At 43.4% G+C, this 17,566-nt stretch overlaps 1 protein-coding gene across 2 annotated transcripts in view; it reads right to left on the reverse strand.

Annotated features, from left to right (window-relative positions):
* The window catches only part of SUFU (SUFU negative regulator of hedgehog signaling), a 91,560-nt gene that overhangs the window by 27,741 nt on the left and 46,253 nt on the right, over positions 1–17,566 (reverse strand). The window contains exons 4-8 of one of the 2 annotated variants that reach the window (XM_050336735.1): positions 11,942–12,084; positions 9,404–9,489; positions 7,217–7,289; positions 2,437–2,593; positions 886–997 (exon numbers count right to left, since the gene is read on the reverse strand). In XM_050336735.1, the coding sequence (XP_050192692.1) occupies positions 886–997; positions 2,437–2,593; positions 7,217–7,289; positions 9,404–9,489; positions 11,942–12,084 (571 nt within the window). The remainder of the gene's footprint in view (positions 1–885; positions 998–2,436; positions 2,594–7,216; positions 7,290–9,403; positions 9,490–11,941; positions 12,085–17,566) is intronic. The other variant, XM_050336743.1, reaches the window with a different exon arrangement.

A 17,566-nucleotide genomic window follows, 5' to 3' on the forward strand; every position in this document is an offset into this window, starting at 1 on the left:
ACTACAGGAAAGTGCTGATTTCATAATGATTTTACTCTTGGAACAAGAAAGCACAAATGTTCATCAGAGACTAAGATAAGACCAAAGGAAATGGCAAGATGAAGGAGAGCAGCAAAGATGTATGTGTTTCTGTATCATTTAGGTGAAAACATTAAAACTGATGGGAAAACACTTAACCAGCAACTGAAGCCTAAGAGGGGAAGGGGAGAAACCCAGAAAGACGGAAGTGCAGAAACTACAGATGGCTTGAAACCACAGGTAATTTCCTATAGATTCACTGTATTCAAAAGTTACAAATGAGAGATCTACAGGTCCACCTAGTCCCACTTAAATCACCTGTTAGACTACAGACTATTAGAGACCAGGGTGGTATTGGCATGTAATTACTGACAGAACCCACCTGTTTCAGCAAGGCAAGATCAAAGTCACTTAAAAAAAAAAAAAAAAAAAAGAAAATCAACACTTTAACCAAAAGGTTTGTAAGTTTGAGCTTGAAAACAATATACTCAGGCAAAAATATCAGCAGTCATCTATGCCACCTAGCTCTGGACACTGTAGTCCTTTTCAGCACGGTCCGTTTTAAAGGGATCAGTCCAGTCTGATATCAAACAGTGCACTGTTTGAACAGCAGGTTCTACAGAACACAGTCACAGCAGCTCTGCATTAGCAAGGTTTGTGTAAAACTCCTCTCAAAAGCTGCACTCCTGAGTTCTAGCCCATTAAGACAACCTGAACAACTCTTTTCCCTCAGTCTTTGCACTTTGCAAGCATTCAATGCTAGCTTCCTCTCCCCTTGCCAAGTCTTTTCCCACCCAGCTTTAACTTTGTTTTCCATGCTGAGCTCTTTAGCTCTGCCACCACCTGAGTGTGCAGGGTGAAACTCACGGTGCTCGGTCGTGGTTCAACCCGTTCTGTCTTTGTGCATTGATTGGAGGTAGGACAGGTTTGCTGTTAATCTCAAGCCCTCTCCGCAAAGTCTCCCTGATTTGCTCTGTATCTGCAAAGAGAAATTTTTTTAACATGATTTAGAGTCCCCAGGAACAGCACAGACACAAGGAGATATCAGGTGTGTTTCATCTAAACTCTTTCCCTTCGGAAAGAAATGAAGAGATGCTAAGGGTTAATCCTTAACTGCCCTTCCTGCACTTCCTTATGAGTTATTTCACTTTATCAAGTTGGCTTGAATTCTCTTGGTTTGGGCTGTGATGTTATGTCAGGCAAGGAGAGCAAGGTGTTTGCTGTTTCTGTAGCTCTCACAGAACCTCTTCATACTTCCAAGACTTTGTACTGGAAATTGTTTTTCCCATTAGGCCCGACAGGAATTTGTTCCTTTACCAAACAAGTGTATGAAAGTTTGAAAGTTTTTTGCAATTGGCTTTGCAAATTTGTTGATTAATTTAGAATGAGATTCACAAAAGAGGGGAATTTTATGCAGAGCAACCTTTAGCCTCAAGCTCACGTCTGAAAATAAGATGCAAATTATGCAGTTCAGATACGGTCTTTTTACTTCTGCATTTTTCTAAAATGTCTACTGGACAAATACTTTCAATAGCAAGCCTTCCTACCTTTCTTAAAAGTTTCCTCATATTTTTTTGAGAAATGTGAGAATTGGGTAGACAAAAAAATATCCAAATTATTTCAAAATCTTTTGAAGGATATGCAAATTTCACCCTGTATATTTTTATCCTGTCTTTGGCTTTTCCTTTGCAAAGTTGAGGGAAAAATCACCTTTTTAAATCCAGTGTAGTTCAGAATATTAGCACAGAAGCCAGAAGAAACTCTATATGAATTTAAATAATTTCTACTGTGAACTAAAGAACAAGTAAGATACCATTCCTGTGGAAAACATTGTTAATTCCAGGAAATCTCAAGCCCTCAAATTTTATGTTGCTTCACCCATTTGAAAGGTAACATGCATAATTTCAGGCTATGACATCTGTACCCGAAGAGGTACACATCTCACTGCAAAGGGGAACTCCACTGTGTTTTATTTCTTCTTTCCAGAGTTCTGTATTTGTGAGAATGCCTTGAGTTCAGCTGCAGCAATGTGCAGAATCAGTCCAACTTGCCACCCAAGAAGTGTCAATGTTAATAAGGAACAAAGCCTGGGAAAATACAATTGCTTCACCTTGCAGGTGTTTACAGTCCTGGTTTCACCAAGTGCTCTGTTTAACTTCGCACATTTAGATTACAATTCGCTTAAAAAGTGAAAAAAGCATTTAGACAAAACAACGCCAGGATCTCTTTTCCTCTCTCCTGCCTTCCTCAAAGAGGCCACACCAAAATTCATTTCGCTCCCCCGAGACACACTGAGCCTCCCAATTACTTTGGTGTTTGTTATGAACTCGAAGATGCTGCATGACTCAGTGCACTGCCCAGACCCACAAGAAAACAAGGCAAGAGGTCATGACAGTGACTTGGCCCAGGACCTCTTACCTTTCCCAGAGAGCCGCCGTGGCTGCGTCCCAATGCAAATGCTCCTGCTGTCTTCATCATCCTCCGGTGGCCGGCTGAGGTCATCCCAGGCACATTTGGCACTCACTCCACTCAGGTTTGAGCCATCTGTCTCAATCCCTTTGTCGACTCTCTCCTGCTTGAAAAGATCCAAAACACCAAGACTTTTTTGGGCGTGGCTTGAACCTGAGCAGGAACCCACCATGACACAGCCTTCATCAGCTCCTGCAGATCCCTCTTTGTGGACAGTTTCTACTCTGTGGCCCCTGTGCTTTGCTGTGTCAGCAAACAGTGACTGCACATGGAGCCAAATGTGGGAGCTGGTCAGAACTGAACAAACCTTTTCCACGGCAGGTTGATCTGAACTTCCACCCCTTAGCCACTGCTTCACTACATGGCCCTGGCAGGCACAAAGGAGGGAAAGAGAAAAGTGGAAACCAGTGAATGGCCTGGGGTATGCAGGGTTGCCTCTTTCAGTGTTAGCACTGATTTACACCAACTCAAAATATTTAAGACACTACATTGCACACTGCTGTATGAAGCATAGCTTGGCAGTCGATCTGGCAGTCGATCTATTATATGTCAATGACAACAAACCCCTGAATAACTAAAACTCTTTTCAACCTTACCAAGGAGTCCTACAATGTAAACAGCTCACGGAGAGACTAATCATTCACAAGGGTTCTTCATTTGCAAACTGCCCAGACAGCCCCTGCTTTCCAGTGTGCTGGAGGGCTCCATAAAGGACAAACGTGCAGGTTTGGATGTGCAAGGAGACACAGGTTTGTTCCCAATGTCAAAGCTTTTGCATAGCTTTCTCTGTTGGCAAATAAACAAACTCCCTCCCTGACAAACTGGACTTTCCAAGCACATAACTAGCATTTGGGTGTCGGAAGGTGTCACACACCAACCACAGGCAGTTGGATGCTCTCAGACACCAGGCATTTTCTCAAGGACATATGCATCTGTTGACAGCAAGATTGCCCTAAGCTACATGCCAAAACTTCCACAGGACACCACCTGATTGGACATTGGCATCAGTCTGATTTTCCACCTGTGACCCACAAGGGGGTAATGTTGAGCTGAACAAACTCGGGGCTGAGCTTCACTGAGGACAGGCTCTTACCACTGTCACCCCTCCCCTGGCTCCGAACCCACCCGGCTTGTTTCCCCCTTTTCTGAAGGGGTATCCCTTCTGGCACTGCTCAGTGGCACCAGCAAGATCTCCATCTCTCTGCATACATCTTGGTCACCTCAAAAGAGGCAATAAGCCCCAAGAAACATCGAAGATTTGAGAAGAGAGCAGAGCTGTGTTACACACAATGCTCCCTGTTACTACCCTCCAGTTGGACCTTGCTGCTGGAGATGAGACACTGTGTGAGCATCCAGTGCTTTGCAAAATCTGTTCCCTAAGAAAGTTTCCAGACTAAACCCACATATGTCCCTCGCCTTGCCCAACTGTGCATGCTGTGTCCTAGGAAGAGCATTGCCTGTTCTTGTGATCATTCAAGAGAGGATTTGAGCAGCTCAAAGATAAGCACAGGCACTCAGGGTGTGGTTGCACAGCGGTTTAAGTTGATGTAATTTGCAGTGACTGCAGTCCCACCCTCCTCCATGTGCTCCTACCCCTTTTCTTGAGCCAACTCTTTATTTTTTTTCATCTGGATCACCTCCCAAAACCCACTCTTTGGCCCAGAAGTAGATGCAGGAGCCTGTGGCTGGGGGCAGGACCAGAGCAGTCTTGACTTAGACTTAAGCATTCAACAGACTGCCTTCCTTCCGTCTCTCTCCCCGAAAGACTGTTCCTTGTCAGGATCTTCCCCCGGCGTCAGGGGAAACTGACTTCTTGAATACGTAATAGGAAAATCTGAGAAATAATAAATCTGCTGGGATTTTCTTTTGTTATATCCTAAATATGAAATTAGTTGTGTCACCCAGAAATAGAAGTTGTGGAAAAAGAAATAAAAATACATCCGTTCCTACATATGCAAACAATGCTTTAAGTGAGATTTAGCACGTGGCTCCTTCGGGAGCCCTCCGCGGTGCTCTGTGAGGACCCAGATCAGCTGGCATGGGTGGGTGTAACTTGTCAGCGCTGTTATTTTTCATCCCAGTCATAGGGGAAGCATGGGAGAGCCACCAAACTTGCCCTTGAGCAGCGAGCAGAAGAGCCCAGAGGGCCCTGAGGCTCTGGTGGGACCTGCTCCTCCATCCCTGCAGCCAGGGCCCCGCTCAGAGCCACAGCCGCGCCCTGCGGACAGAGCGCACAGCCCCGGGGAGAGGGAAAGGGACTCTCATCTGCAGCTCAGCTGGCTTGCAGAGCACTTCCTCAGGGGAAGAAGTGCTGCTCTGTTGGCATCCCTTGGAGATCAAGGGGAGCTGATGGAAACGAGCTGGCTTAAGGCAGCCTAATTTGCATGCCTGTTTTATAACGTTTGCAAGTATTGATGGTGAAGGGGGAAAAGTCCCAAATACCCTCAACCAGTTCAGATTCAGCTGTGGCAATTCACAGTTTTACCCCATCTTTAGCCAGCAAAGATTTGCTTGGACTGAGGGGCTGTTCTTCCCTTGAAAGGGCAGCCTGAGCAGGAGGTTGGAGGAGCCCAGGGCAAAGGAGGTTCAGCTCTTTTCCTTCCTCAAAGGATGTTTCTGTCCTATTTTCCTCTCAGCATGTGGGAGGGATGCTCTGAGGCTCTTATAAGTCATTGATCCCTTTTTAAACGAGCCAGAGCACTGCAGTGTGACCCGCAGAGCAGCAACCACAACTCAGGAAATTCAAATCAGCTTTATTCTCTTCTGAGATATCTGTTAAACAGAAGCAAAGCACTGAGAATCAGTGCAGAGCTGGGGACCGACAGGGGATTGTTTGACAGTGCTGCCAGGGAAATCTGAATGGCCTACAGGGAAGCCTTGGCTGAACAGAAAACAGCCAGCGTTGCCACAGTGTTAATTGCCGACATCCTGGGATGACATCTTAGTTGGGATCCATTCTCAGCAACGCCGAACAGAAAGTACAGCTGCTGCTGCCAGGCCTGGGTTTAGGCCTCAACCAATTCCCACAAGAGACAATGCAGTCTCCAAACAAGCTCTGCCTGCTTCCCAGGCAGACAACATGCTTGCTGGCTCCAGGAAAGTTGTCCATTTTCTCTGCCTGCTCCCTCCCTCCCCTCTACCTCTCTTCCACTGCTGCCTTTCTGGTCTCACACACCCTGTACCACCACCAAAAAAATAACACTTTCTTTCCCCACTAATTAGAGCAGGAGGCACATGACGTGGCTGAACCCAGCCTGGCACAGCCTTGCTCCCTGCACTCCGCAAAGGCTCTTTGCAGGACTCAGCAGCGGGTTTTGCCCTATGAATTCCCAGGGGCTGTGACAGCAGAGCAGGAAGGAGGTGTGCACACACACACCTGCACATATGGACTTCAGCAAGGGCAAGCGAGAACAGAAACAGGAATGTCTTCAATGTGAAGAAGTCCGGAAGGACCACAGACATAGCAGCTTTCAGCAGCAGGATGCACTGGTGAGGCAGAGGTACTCTTCATTTGCCTTAACTTGCCTTGGCTGACTCAGATTCCAGTAAGCTGAGCTATTTTTCATTTACAGTAAATTGAAGAAAACCCTGTTATCATTAGGAATCACCAGTGTGCAGAGAACAGAAACACCTCTAGGAGAGGAGAGGGCAAAGCTCTGAACAGCCTGAGAACTTTATGGGACTTGCAGTTGTATTAGCTCCCATATTGTGGAACATTTGTTGAACATTTTTTTGTGTGTGTGTTTCTCAGACTGGGGTTATTTTAGATGAACAAGTCCTTGAAAACAGTAAAAGTAGAATTTGGTTTTGTTCTTAAGCTTTCAAAATAAAAGATGTTGTGAGGCAACTGAGGGTAATCAGATGCAGACATGCAGACCACGAGCAAACGCAATAGCTTGTACAAAACGTGCACATATGCACGTGCCCTACCAGGCTAAGCCATAAGTTCTCTGTTAAAGGCAAATACTCAGTGATTCACTGAAACATGGCCAGCACCACACTGGATTTGCCTGGGACTCATGTACTCTAGTACCATAACTATGCCAAGGGGATGCAGAATTGTCCCCCAAATGCACAGATCAGTAGAAGTCCATAGGACAGTAACATCTCCACAGAGGTCTTATTCTGATCTTTAAACATCAGAAATTAACTTGAACTCTGAAGAAGAAGGTTCAGTATATCTTCCTGCATGGATTATTAATAACTGCATGTGATACTTTTGGTTTCCCATTATTTCTCAGACCACACTAACTATTTGGCCTCAAGTGACATCCTACAGGAATGAGCAACACCGTCACATTTGCTGTGAAAAAGTAGGACTTAGGTGGGCTTGAGTTTTCTGTATATCTCCTTATGCTTGCACATAAAAGAAAGGAGGAATTTCATGATGTACCATTTTAAAATGTTTCACTCTTCTGTTATCTTCTTCTATTTTCCTCCTTTCTAAAACATCCAGTCCAAATCTTACCAATTTGTTTCACATAGGAGATTCTGTTTTCCTGGTCTTCCTTCTCTAATATTTTCCTAGACCTGCCATCCACCTGGGGCTGGACATGTGTCCTCTTGAACCACCTCTGAGAGGGAAAAGAATTTCTAGGACTTTTACAGGATTATTGAAAGAATTGAGAAGATCAAAGCACCTTTATGGAAAATAATAGAACATATATCATTAAACCAGTTCTCTCTGGCTACTACAAAAGACACAACATTTTACAAACTAAAGACATACTTGCAGATGTGGGTCAATCTCGAATATTGTCTCCCCTCTTCTCATATCTGTTATCAACCAGGGGCCTCCAGCCCTACAAAGAAAGACAGACAGATAATGAACCAAACAAGTCCTTTAGCTCCTTAGAGTCCTTAGAACTCCCCAACAGGGTCCTCAGAGTGGAGCTGTACTGGAAGGAAGATAAAAAGTTTAAAACAAACCTAGAAGCCCCTCTAGGCTGTGTATACCTCCCATAGCATGCATTTGCCCTTTACATTTCCCAAATACTTAATAAAATTACTGAATACTTAATAAAAGCCCTCCATGACCTAGTGGTTAATCTGCTTAGTATCAGGCACCACTAAAACTTGAAAAGCAGTCAGGACTGGCACAGGTTATCATGCCCTGTGCAGGCCAACTTACTCATACAAGACTGAGCTGGGTTTTAATCTTTACAGGTAACTGAATTGGGACTGAGAAGTCCAGAGTAGCCTGGGTCTAAGACAGATAGGCAAGGCATGAGGTCAAGATTTATACCTCTATTATGTATCTAAAGGTAGAGCGGGGTCTCAGTGGGACTGCACTTTTTGCCGAGATCGTCAATCAAGTTCAGTACTTTAAAGAGCTTATTGCTCTGATAAATACCCTCACAACAGGCATTTTGCTCAGTTGGTACTTAATGGTCAAGTACTCAGATGGTTCAGGAAAATCTTTGTTTTCATTAGCAATAGAAGTTGGAAAGGTCAAGATATTTGCCGACAAAGGTGACAGAAAACAGGTTACTGTGAAGATGAACTACTAGGAGACTTTGCTTTGGGTCACAGTGCAGCCAGACTGCAGAAGTCAGCCCTAGATGGTGCTTTTTTCATCTGAAGTAAAAACTTAAGTCTTTTGGAACTGCCATAAAAAAATTCATTTTTTTTCATGAGACACTTTGTTATTGCAGTCAAAAGCCCCCTCCTCTGGCCCAGTCTGTGTTAGTCTCCTAAAGCACTTAGAGAGGGAGCAAGAAAAGTTAATGTTTTATAGTTTTTCAGATGCATCGATAGCCACTCTTTTTTCACATCACTTTGGAAGCTGTGAATTATTAACTGCAAAGGTGAGACCTGCTTCAGTTCCTCTCTGGGATGCAAGAAACATTTACTCTGACTCCACATCAATGGCTTAGTAGTTTGCAACTTTGTCTTCAAATCATGAACATTTGGGTCTCATTTTATCCTTGGAAAGGTGCTTGTACCACAGCACAAAAGCCAAAACCCTACATGAGAACAGACTGAGGAGAGGGGTGCTATATCTGTACTGACTTAGAGGAGCCAAGGGAGCTGCAAGAAGTGTTTATTGTCTTGGGGACCCAGAAACAAAGCTTGCAGCTGGACAAATACACTCTACTCTAGGGCACTGGCGTGAATTATCTGCACTTGTGCCTAAAAAGGGAAAAGTTCAAGTTTAAAAAGTCCAGCTCTTCCAAATAATCAATCAATCAATTCAAGGCTATTGTGACACTAGAGAGTGTACTTTTGTGCCCAAAAACACATATACAGAAGTATTTTGTTTAAAAAAATGTCTTTTGAGCTACAATCACACGGCAGTAAATTCCACTACATTTAAAAATATTTAAACAAAACACCTGCAAGCCAAAAATGCTTAGCTGCAACCTGACAGCAAATAAAGCATCAACATATCATTTACCATTTAAAACCCATCTCTTCCTTAACCCAACAGCATCTTTGTTATTTCTCCCACGGCGAAACAATGAACTTCACTTGCATGAATGCTCCTCCTGTTGCAAACTGGCCCACCAAGAGTGGGACCAGCTTGAGAGTGACTTTCTCACTTTCAGACAGTACCCAAGCTTTGTAAGCCAGATCCTCTCCTTCCTTTCTTTTGAACTACACAGAAAGCTCACCAGTAACAGTTATCCCAGCTCTCTCAGGAAGAACCAATGAGAAAGCCCTGCAGGCATAAGAGGGAGGAAATTAAGCTTTCAAGACCTCATTCTGTTTCACCCTGAACATGTGGACTTCCACATGCATTAATTTGCCATCTAAGTGTCTGTGCGTGAGAACAGATTTGCAATGAATTCCCATCTCTTGCTACAGCACAGATTAAATAAGTTTCATCAACAAGTTAAAGATTGTTAATAAAAATAAAACAACTGAATTGTTCTCTATAGAAATGCTCCTCTATATGGGCTACATGACCACTTACACTGGGACAGTCCGAAGCAGTTCCAAGATCCCTTGACCGTTCCACTGCTGAGCTGCATGCAGTTCCTCCGTGCAGACCCCAACAATCTGGAATAAATACAAACAGAGATACTAAACTGGATGGGAACCGTGCAAGAACTGTAGAGAAAATATACCACATGGTACTGGATCAAATAGTACAAACACAGAGAAGCACCATTTCTTTAATTTAACTAGACGACCTAGGACAAACGGAGCCTGAGACAACAGTGGGATTCTGCAATTCCTTGTGCTCTCTCTACACTTACCACATGAAGCACCCCAGTCACGTAACATTTAACTTTTCACAGTGTATGTGAACTTAACTATGAGGAGGGTCTGGTGACAAATCAGGGTTTATACACCAGCCTGTTCTGACTTTTCAGTCTAGTCCACACAAGTACAGGGCTGAGCAAGACAGGTTAGGGTCTGAGCACATGCAAGCACTGCTCTGTCAGCCAGCTGCTAGGAGCAAATGCATGAACAGTTGCAACCAGGCAAGGGACTTGCTGCCATACGGGATTGCTCTGGTGCTCATAAAATCCTTGACCAACTCAGTTTGCTGACTGGTTACATCTTACCCAGCACCATAAAGAAAAGCTGCTTACACACCACATAATCCACTTGTCACTGCAGGCAACTGCAGACTTCTGCCTTCCTGTGTAAGGCAGGATGTGTTTCTTTTCAGGATAGGAGCTGCCACACTGAGCCATACCAGATGTCTCCCTCACAGCAGCTGAGACCAGCCGCTTCAAATGAAGGGGTGAAACACCCTTCAGCTGATAGGGGAAGGCAATTTCTTCCTGCTGTATCAACCTCTGGCTTGTGCCTTTGAGCACAATGATTCACTCGGAGATGAAAAATTATTTTAGCCACGGCCTTCTATTTTCTTCCTCAATATTCTAAGCCTTTTCCAACAACATTGAATTTTTGGTCAAAATCTGTTCAACTGATGTTTTATCAGAAAATAGAAAAACTAACAACTGGAGAGCAGAAAGCAGAAGTGCACAACATGCGTCTGCTGCAAGCACGTATCTGCACTGATAGAGATCTGTGTGGAAAACCATCAACGTCAGCACGTACCCAGCTCTGCACACCCTGCCTCCCCTGCCCCTTGCAGAGCTCACTTTCTCAGGATCCAGCCTTTGGAGATGCATTTCATCCCCACCCATCTCCCAGGCTTTCTCCATCAACAGCCTGAATCACCCTTGCTTCAGGACACCCCTCCCTGGGCCTTCACTCAATAATTACACACAAACAACACGATTCTAAACGGGAAATTATTTTGTGTTCATTCTTTGCTTTTTGCAATCATTTATCCTCATGAGTCAAAATAAATCCATAACGACAAGCATCAAACAAAGGGGAAAACCAGGTCAACTGTATGTGTTGTGGAAGATTAGAGTCCGAGGGCTTCAGGATGCAGCAAGTTGAATGTCCTTTGATCCAGGACAGCTGGGCACTAAAGAAGAGATAAGGACTAATACAGCACTAACTGGAGAGCCAGCCAGTCATTGCCCTGCTTACCTTGGCACTCTGCCTCTCCTTCCAGGTCCCACAACTCACCTTTCATTAATTAATCCCACACCCATCTCTTTCTTGTTGATAAAACACAGACTTTTGGGCACCTCAGAAAACTCAGGAAATTCTCTGCCCTTGCACAGCAGTTGCCTTGTGGTAACAGAGCTTCGCCTGACATATTGCAAGTACAACCAAAGACAAATGGGAGCAACTTGAAGCTCAAATTGTAAAATACAGACACTTGCATTTTCCCACAGGATGGAAGCTTTTCCACCAAGCAGGGAGAAATCAGCAGTTGGCATAAAGTCTTCCACTAAGGTTATTAACTCCATATGCAATTTAAAAATATCCAAAGCAGTCCCTATCTAAGAGAGATCGCTGAGAAGAAGGACTTTGGGAAAGCAAGCAAACCTGTTTGGCCACAGAAACTCCCCATACTGAACAGCAGGGTTAACTCATGAGGGATTTTTTTAAATGTTTTGTTTGTAAAGCAAACCTGAACATTTTTTAAACAGTAGATCAATGCAGAAAAACTCAGCCTCTAAAGAATCTTTGTGTGAATGCTGCCATTAAGTACTGCTAAAGCAGCTCCAAGCTCTTCCTTTCCTGGAACTCAAACCAATGGATCAGTTACTGATACTACCATATAATTAATTTGAATTTATCTTTACATTAGTTTTTAAAAGTGTTTCTCTTAACATTTTTCCCTATGCTAACGTTGGAAATTTCAGAGCAGTAATGTAATATTCATTTCCAGGTGGGGTGTAAATCTTCTCCCTATCTCAAGACCTCTGTCTTGAGAAGTGCATGTGCCATTGCTCAGTCCTGGTAAAATGCTTACAGAGTATCTCCAGAGTAACAGCTCAAAGATGAGATCCACAGCAATCAAATAAGGAAGAAAGCTGGAAGACAGGATAATAAACATCTAACTTATCACAGCTCAATGTAATGTTAGCTGCATTCCATGCCCAGGAGGTGGCAGTCAGAGGCAGAGTCATACCTGTAGGAAAGTAACGACGCCAAAAGGAGTTTGCACCGGCTGCATCTGAGGGTCTTCTGTCAGTAACATATGCTGGATTCTAGACTCACTGTTGTCCAAAGGGTTATGCCATGATACATGGTCTCCACTGCAGAAGGTGTTTTCTGCAAGGAAGAGGAACAAGAAATATTTAGTCTGTGAAGTCTGTTAGAATATTCCTTCTGCTGGCATCTGCTCCCAGACACTGCTGTTCCACAACACTGCCCAGGCTGGGCCCAGGACAGTCACTGGTGGCTGTTCACAGGGACTGCCTCCAGCCAGCTCACTGAGTCTCTTGAGTCACCTGGAGCAGCAATGGAGTCCCACTGGGCCATCTGAATTCAAGCACTGTGAGTTGACCACCCCTGAGTCCTCTGGCAAAAAATGGTGTCCTACCTTGATATTAAGCCCAACACAGCAATACTAAAAAATGAAATTAACCTGTCTCTCAATTACTATTAGTCTCCTTCAGTGAGAGGACACAGAGAGTCAGCAGGCCATACTGGGTGCCCACAGGACAGAGATTCATACTTTATTTGCAGCTCTAATTTGCCACTGAGAAAATATCCTGAAATGTGAATTAACACAAATACTACTCTATCTAATAAAAATCCACATTCTGCTGCCCAACTTGTGATGGTCTAAGTCAAAATCACTTTATCTCCTAATTGTCTTGTGGCTTTGGTGCAGAAGAATTAATATACTCCTTCTTTCCCAAACAGTGAGAAAAACAGGGGACTATAAATTTCACTTCATTTCTGCATCAAAATAAAGACCCAGAAATTATCCTTCCTTATTCGTGACTGTAAGCATTCCTTTCTTTTGCTCCTCTCCTACTCAGAAAGACAAAACCCGAGATAATCCCATGTTCCACAGCTAGTGCATGCCAGAAGGCACACCAGAAGCCATCTGTGTAATGCTGCCTCATCACAGGAAAGGTTAATGCTTGCTTTCTGAGTGAACTAGAAGTAAAACAACCAGCCATGACCATGTTCACCCCAATTAAAGCACGCTCCATTTGCACACAGTTTCCAGAGCATGTGTGCAGTAATGCTGCCTTGTTCTTGGGTCTTGTGCTTGGCCCGCTCCAAGTAGAGCTTTTATAGCACATACAAATAAACAGCCTGGAATCCATATTCTGCTTCTGTAGCGCTCCAGGGATGAACAGAGTACTGCCTATTTGCCTCCAAAGTCAGCGGCAGGCACAGTGCCCCTCTCCCTCTTCCCGAAGTCATCAATGAAGGCAGTCCAGGCTGCTGTCCTCACTGTGGTGTCTCCCAAGGCCACACTTATAGGACAGTGGGTAAGGAGGCCTTGCCCACCAGAGGAGGACTAGGACTTCCACTGCAGACTGGAAAATGTTAGCGGTTACTTGACTTGCTGTCTGTCAAGACTGGAGCATCTTACATGCTACTAACTAGGATCCAATTCAAAGAAATGCTCTCTGCCTTGCAGCTACGAGCAGATGTGGTCCTGGATCTTCACCTAACCTTCCCACACCACATGCCAATAGGACATCTCTTAAATATCAGCATTTGCCAGTAATTGCAGCTTTATTCCCAGTCACATTAAACAACACACACTGAGGAACTCGGTGCTCACTCATTGTGCATCAGCACTGCCACGACTGCGTGCACACACTCATGCAAGGGCAGCAAGGGCAGGATGCTTTGAAAGAGCCCTCAGCAGCAGACAGCCAAACTAATGAGAGTTCTCTCAGAGTTGCTGTGGTTAAAAATGCTCACAGTTGTCTTCCTGACGAGCCAACTTGTGCTCGCCCAATCCTGGGTGTAATGCAGCGCGTCCTCGGCAAATCGGAGTGTCTCCACTGGGTGTCCCCATTGGTGTGGGTTTGAACATTTATTATATATGTATTTTCAGATGAATTTCTTGGACAGCTCATTTGATTAAGAATTAAAATAAACTCTAAATACCATAAGGAACTTGGCCTGAAAAACGAGGCATGTAACAGAAGTGTTGTGATAAGTAAGGGAATGTTTTCCTTAGTTGAAATTAGGAAAGAAAGAAAACATAGCGAATGGAAGCTCCTTGAAAGAAAGAGTTTATCGATATGTACACTAAATTACACGCTCTCAGGTCTGTGACTGAAAGGACTGGTTCAGATATTACTTTACTTTTAGAGTTGAGGAAATATAAACAGACAAATGAAAACATGATTTATTTTTTTTAGTATCAAAATCAGATTAAAGAAACAGTACTTAGAATGTTGGATCTTGCAATATTTTCCAAGTTATGTGGAAATGTGACTGATTAATTTTTTTTTAAATGATAAAAGCCTCTCAGTCACAGTTTTCAGGAATGAAACAAAGCCACAAAGAGCTTATTCTTGGGCCCTGTCTTTATACCACAACATTTTGCCCATCAAATGCTCACACAATTCTATGCTGATCGATCGCTGTGTTTCACTGTTGGTGTTGCTTCTCCTGGGAAAGCCCAGCCCGTTTAAAGCAGGTTTTCAAATGCAAATGTCTCTGCTGGAAACCCACCTGTTTATGCCCATGGGAACGCTGAACACTTACAAAATCTCCCTCTCCTTTGCATGCACACGAACACCACAAAATTCACACTGACTACTCAATTAAATCACACACACAAAAAATTCCGCAAATAACATGAAGCCAAATTGAAACCTGTGAGAGTGCAAGAAATTTATAATTACAGCCTGGAATTCATCCTTCCACTTGCGGCATTGTCACCCACGTGGAATGTAAGATCAGCTCTTATACAGAGACCGCTGCAGCACTGAGAACAGCCTGAATTGCAGGACTTGTAGGCACAGAAACTAAGAAGTTACAGAAGCAAGGGACTAGATAACCACTTTCTATTGCCTCATGCTGGTAACAGGGACAAGCATCCTCCCATCCCACCTTTCACATTCATGTTTTCAAAACAGAACAATAAAAATATTTTTAAGTACTTAAGTTTTAAACTATGTTTTAGCTAGAAAATCTTGATGTTTTGATAGATGATTCCTCCAGTGTAAATTTATAACTAAATCTGCGTCTTTCACAAATGTTGAATTAGAACTTAAAACATCCAGATAAATCCTCAAAGTCATCACAGCACAGGTGGATGTGGAAAAGTCTCCTGTGGGTTTTGCACCTTTCTATCACTTGCAGTGCTGTCAATAGCACACTGTACAACCTGCCTTTCATCCACAACATGTACCATGTGCTAGTATTTGGGACATGGACACAGGTGTTTTCATAACACCAAGAGGTGGGTAGGCACAGAATACGTGCACTCATCTCAGGTACGTGAGGAGCACAAACACCTTGCAAGGAGCACCACACTTCACTCAGATATGGCTAAAGACAGCTCCTTTTGTTCCCAAAAATGCATCCCCACATCTTCCATACCATGCAGACTGACTGGAGAAACAGCCTGCCATCTCCAAACTGATTTCCAAGATCTGCTTGGCACTGCTATGAACCCAGCACCTGCAGCACAGTTTCTTACTCAAGCACAACAGATGTTAAGAAAGTCCTTTTGCACTGTATTTATTAATGAGACAAAATGCATTTGCATCCAGCATCCAGGAAAAGCTGAGATGGCCTTCAGTGTTTGCTATGAAGAATGATGGGCTTCTACTGGAAAAGCACCTTCTCTACTGTTCCAAAAAGGAAACGGTTTGGGAGTAGCAAATGTTCAAACTGGTCTCATTTGCTGCTGCAGACTTCTGCTTCTTTGAACTTCTGTGTTATCAGACTCAAAGCAAAGCCAAAAAGAGACGTGACATGTCCAAGGAAATAACTGTATATAATAGAAAGAGTTTGATGCATTCTTGCAATAAATAGCAAGCTTCAAATCAGTTGTTGAGTTCCCACACTCAAGACTAAGGTTGGAGAAGACTTCTATGAGCTGGAGAACTAGGGACACTCTTCCCTGCAGATGGACCTGTCATTGTCTAAGGAGGAAGGAGCTTTGACTAAAGCTTTTACTGCATCTGTGACATGCACAAGAGGATCCTATCTAGGTTCACTTGTGTCTAAGGTCCAGTGTGACACATCTCCACTCTTCTCCAGTGTAGGGCCAACAGAGTTTTTACTCATCTGCTCATTTTCGCAATCCTTTAAACATCAAGTCTCTCCAAGAGCTCTACCACTCTGTTACGTCTGACACTGGCCAGCAGGTTCAAACCCCATTAGGGTGGCACAGTCAATCTTGGAGGTATGAGAACACCATGACCGCATAAGCCTCATCTTAGATGAACACAGCAAAAACAACAGTCATCAGAAAAAGTACCAGGACACGACCAGAGAATTGTTAAATCCGTAGGACAGGTGGCAAGGCACAGAAATGATCTAGCTATCAACAGGAGAAATTAAATAGCAGGGAACTGAAAGAAAATATGTTAAAAATTTAAATCCAAATTATTTTAGTGTATGGGTAAATCGGCAAATCCTCAGGAGCAAACTAAGGCTCTGATTTACTGCATACAAGCTGACTGCTGCTGAATACTTCTGTCTCATGGTAAACCTGAGGTGGTTACATGTTCCCTCCATGGAAGGAAGAGCTAAGCTACCTTAGCTGCCCCAGGATAAATTCATTCCCTTCAGCAGTTACCATGGGAGCATGGGATGTGTTATAAATACACAGGCTTGCTCACAGTATCCTCTGGGACACTCTCACCCTTCCTGCTTGGAAGGGGCACTAACTAGTCTTAAACCTAATGGAGCAAGGTGACCCATCCTCACAGTTTTGAAACTGGTTCTTTTTCCACAAGTTTGTGTTTTAACAAAAACCACTGATTTTTCTTTCTTTTTGATGAGGAATACTGATTCCATGAAATCCAACTGCTTCATAGGGAAATTTGATTTCATAAGAACTCAACAAGAAATTCAGTAAAATATTTCATTTAAAACTTACTATTTTATTTCATAATTTATAACAGCAAATCTGAAGCCTCTCTCTAGCTCTACAAAAATGACAAGTCTCTAAATTTGCCATAGACCAGCTTTTGTACTATTCTATTATGCTAAAGCAGCATCTATAAGACAGCTATACCAGACCACTCTGTTCAGCTACCCATATTTTGAAGTCTTTAAAATGTCATTATTAATTTTCTTTTACAGCCCACATAAAGCAGGTGAGGTTCCTTCATGCAGCAACAGTCATAATTCAGCTGCACAAACCCTCCTAACTTTACTACCCAACCGCTTTATAATGAGAACTGGGGAAATAATTCAGAAGGAACCATTGCACTATAGACTAGTAAATTTTCTTTGTCTAACTTTGCCTGTGTATTTTCTCAGAGTGTGTTCCCCCTCCCTCCTTTAATTTGACTAAATATAGCTGATGCCTAAAGAAATAAAACCAAGTCCTATTCTTGGCCTCAAGACATTTTATAAACAGTGTGAGGTATGCAATCTATGCTCAAGAGGTGTTACTTAGCCCTAGAGACAAACACTGACTACTTCTCACTGTATTTTCAATTTCTTTTTTAAACCTGCCAGTTGGGCATACGTGGCATCCTGTTAGGAGTCCTTACTCCCTTAACTGCCACAGGGAGCAAGTTGAAAAGGATGGCAAACAGAGAGGAGCACTGGGAGCTAACAGAGCTGCATCCAAAAGGTGTTCCTAGGC

This window comes from Myiozetetes cayanensis, unplaced genomic scaffold, assembly GCF_022539395.1.
Source record: "Myiozetetes cayanensis isolate MyiCay16 unplaced genomic scaffold, myiCay2020 scf10, whole genome shotgun sequence".
NCBI lineage: Eukaryota > Metazoa > Chordata > Aves > Passeriformes > Tyrannidae > Myiozetetes > Myiozetetes cayanensis.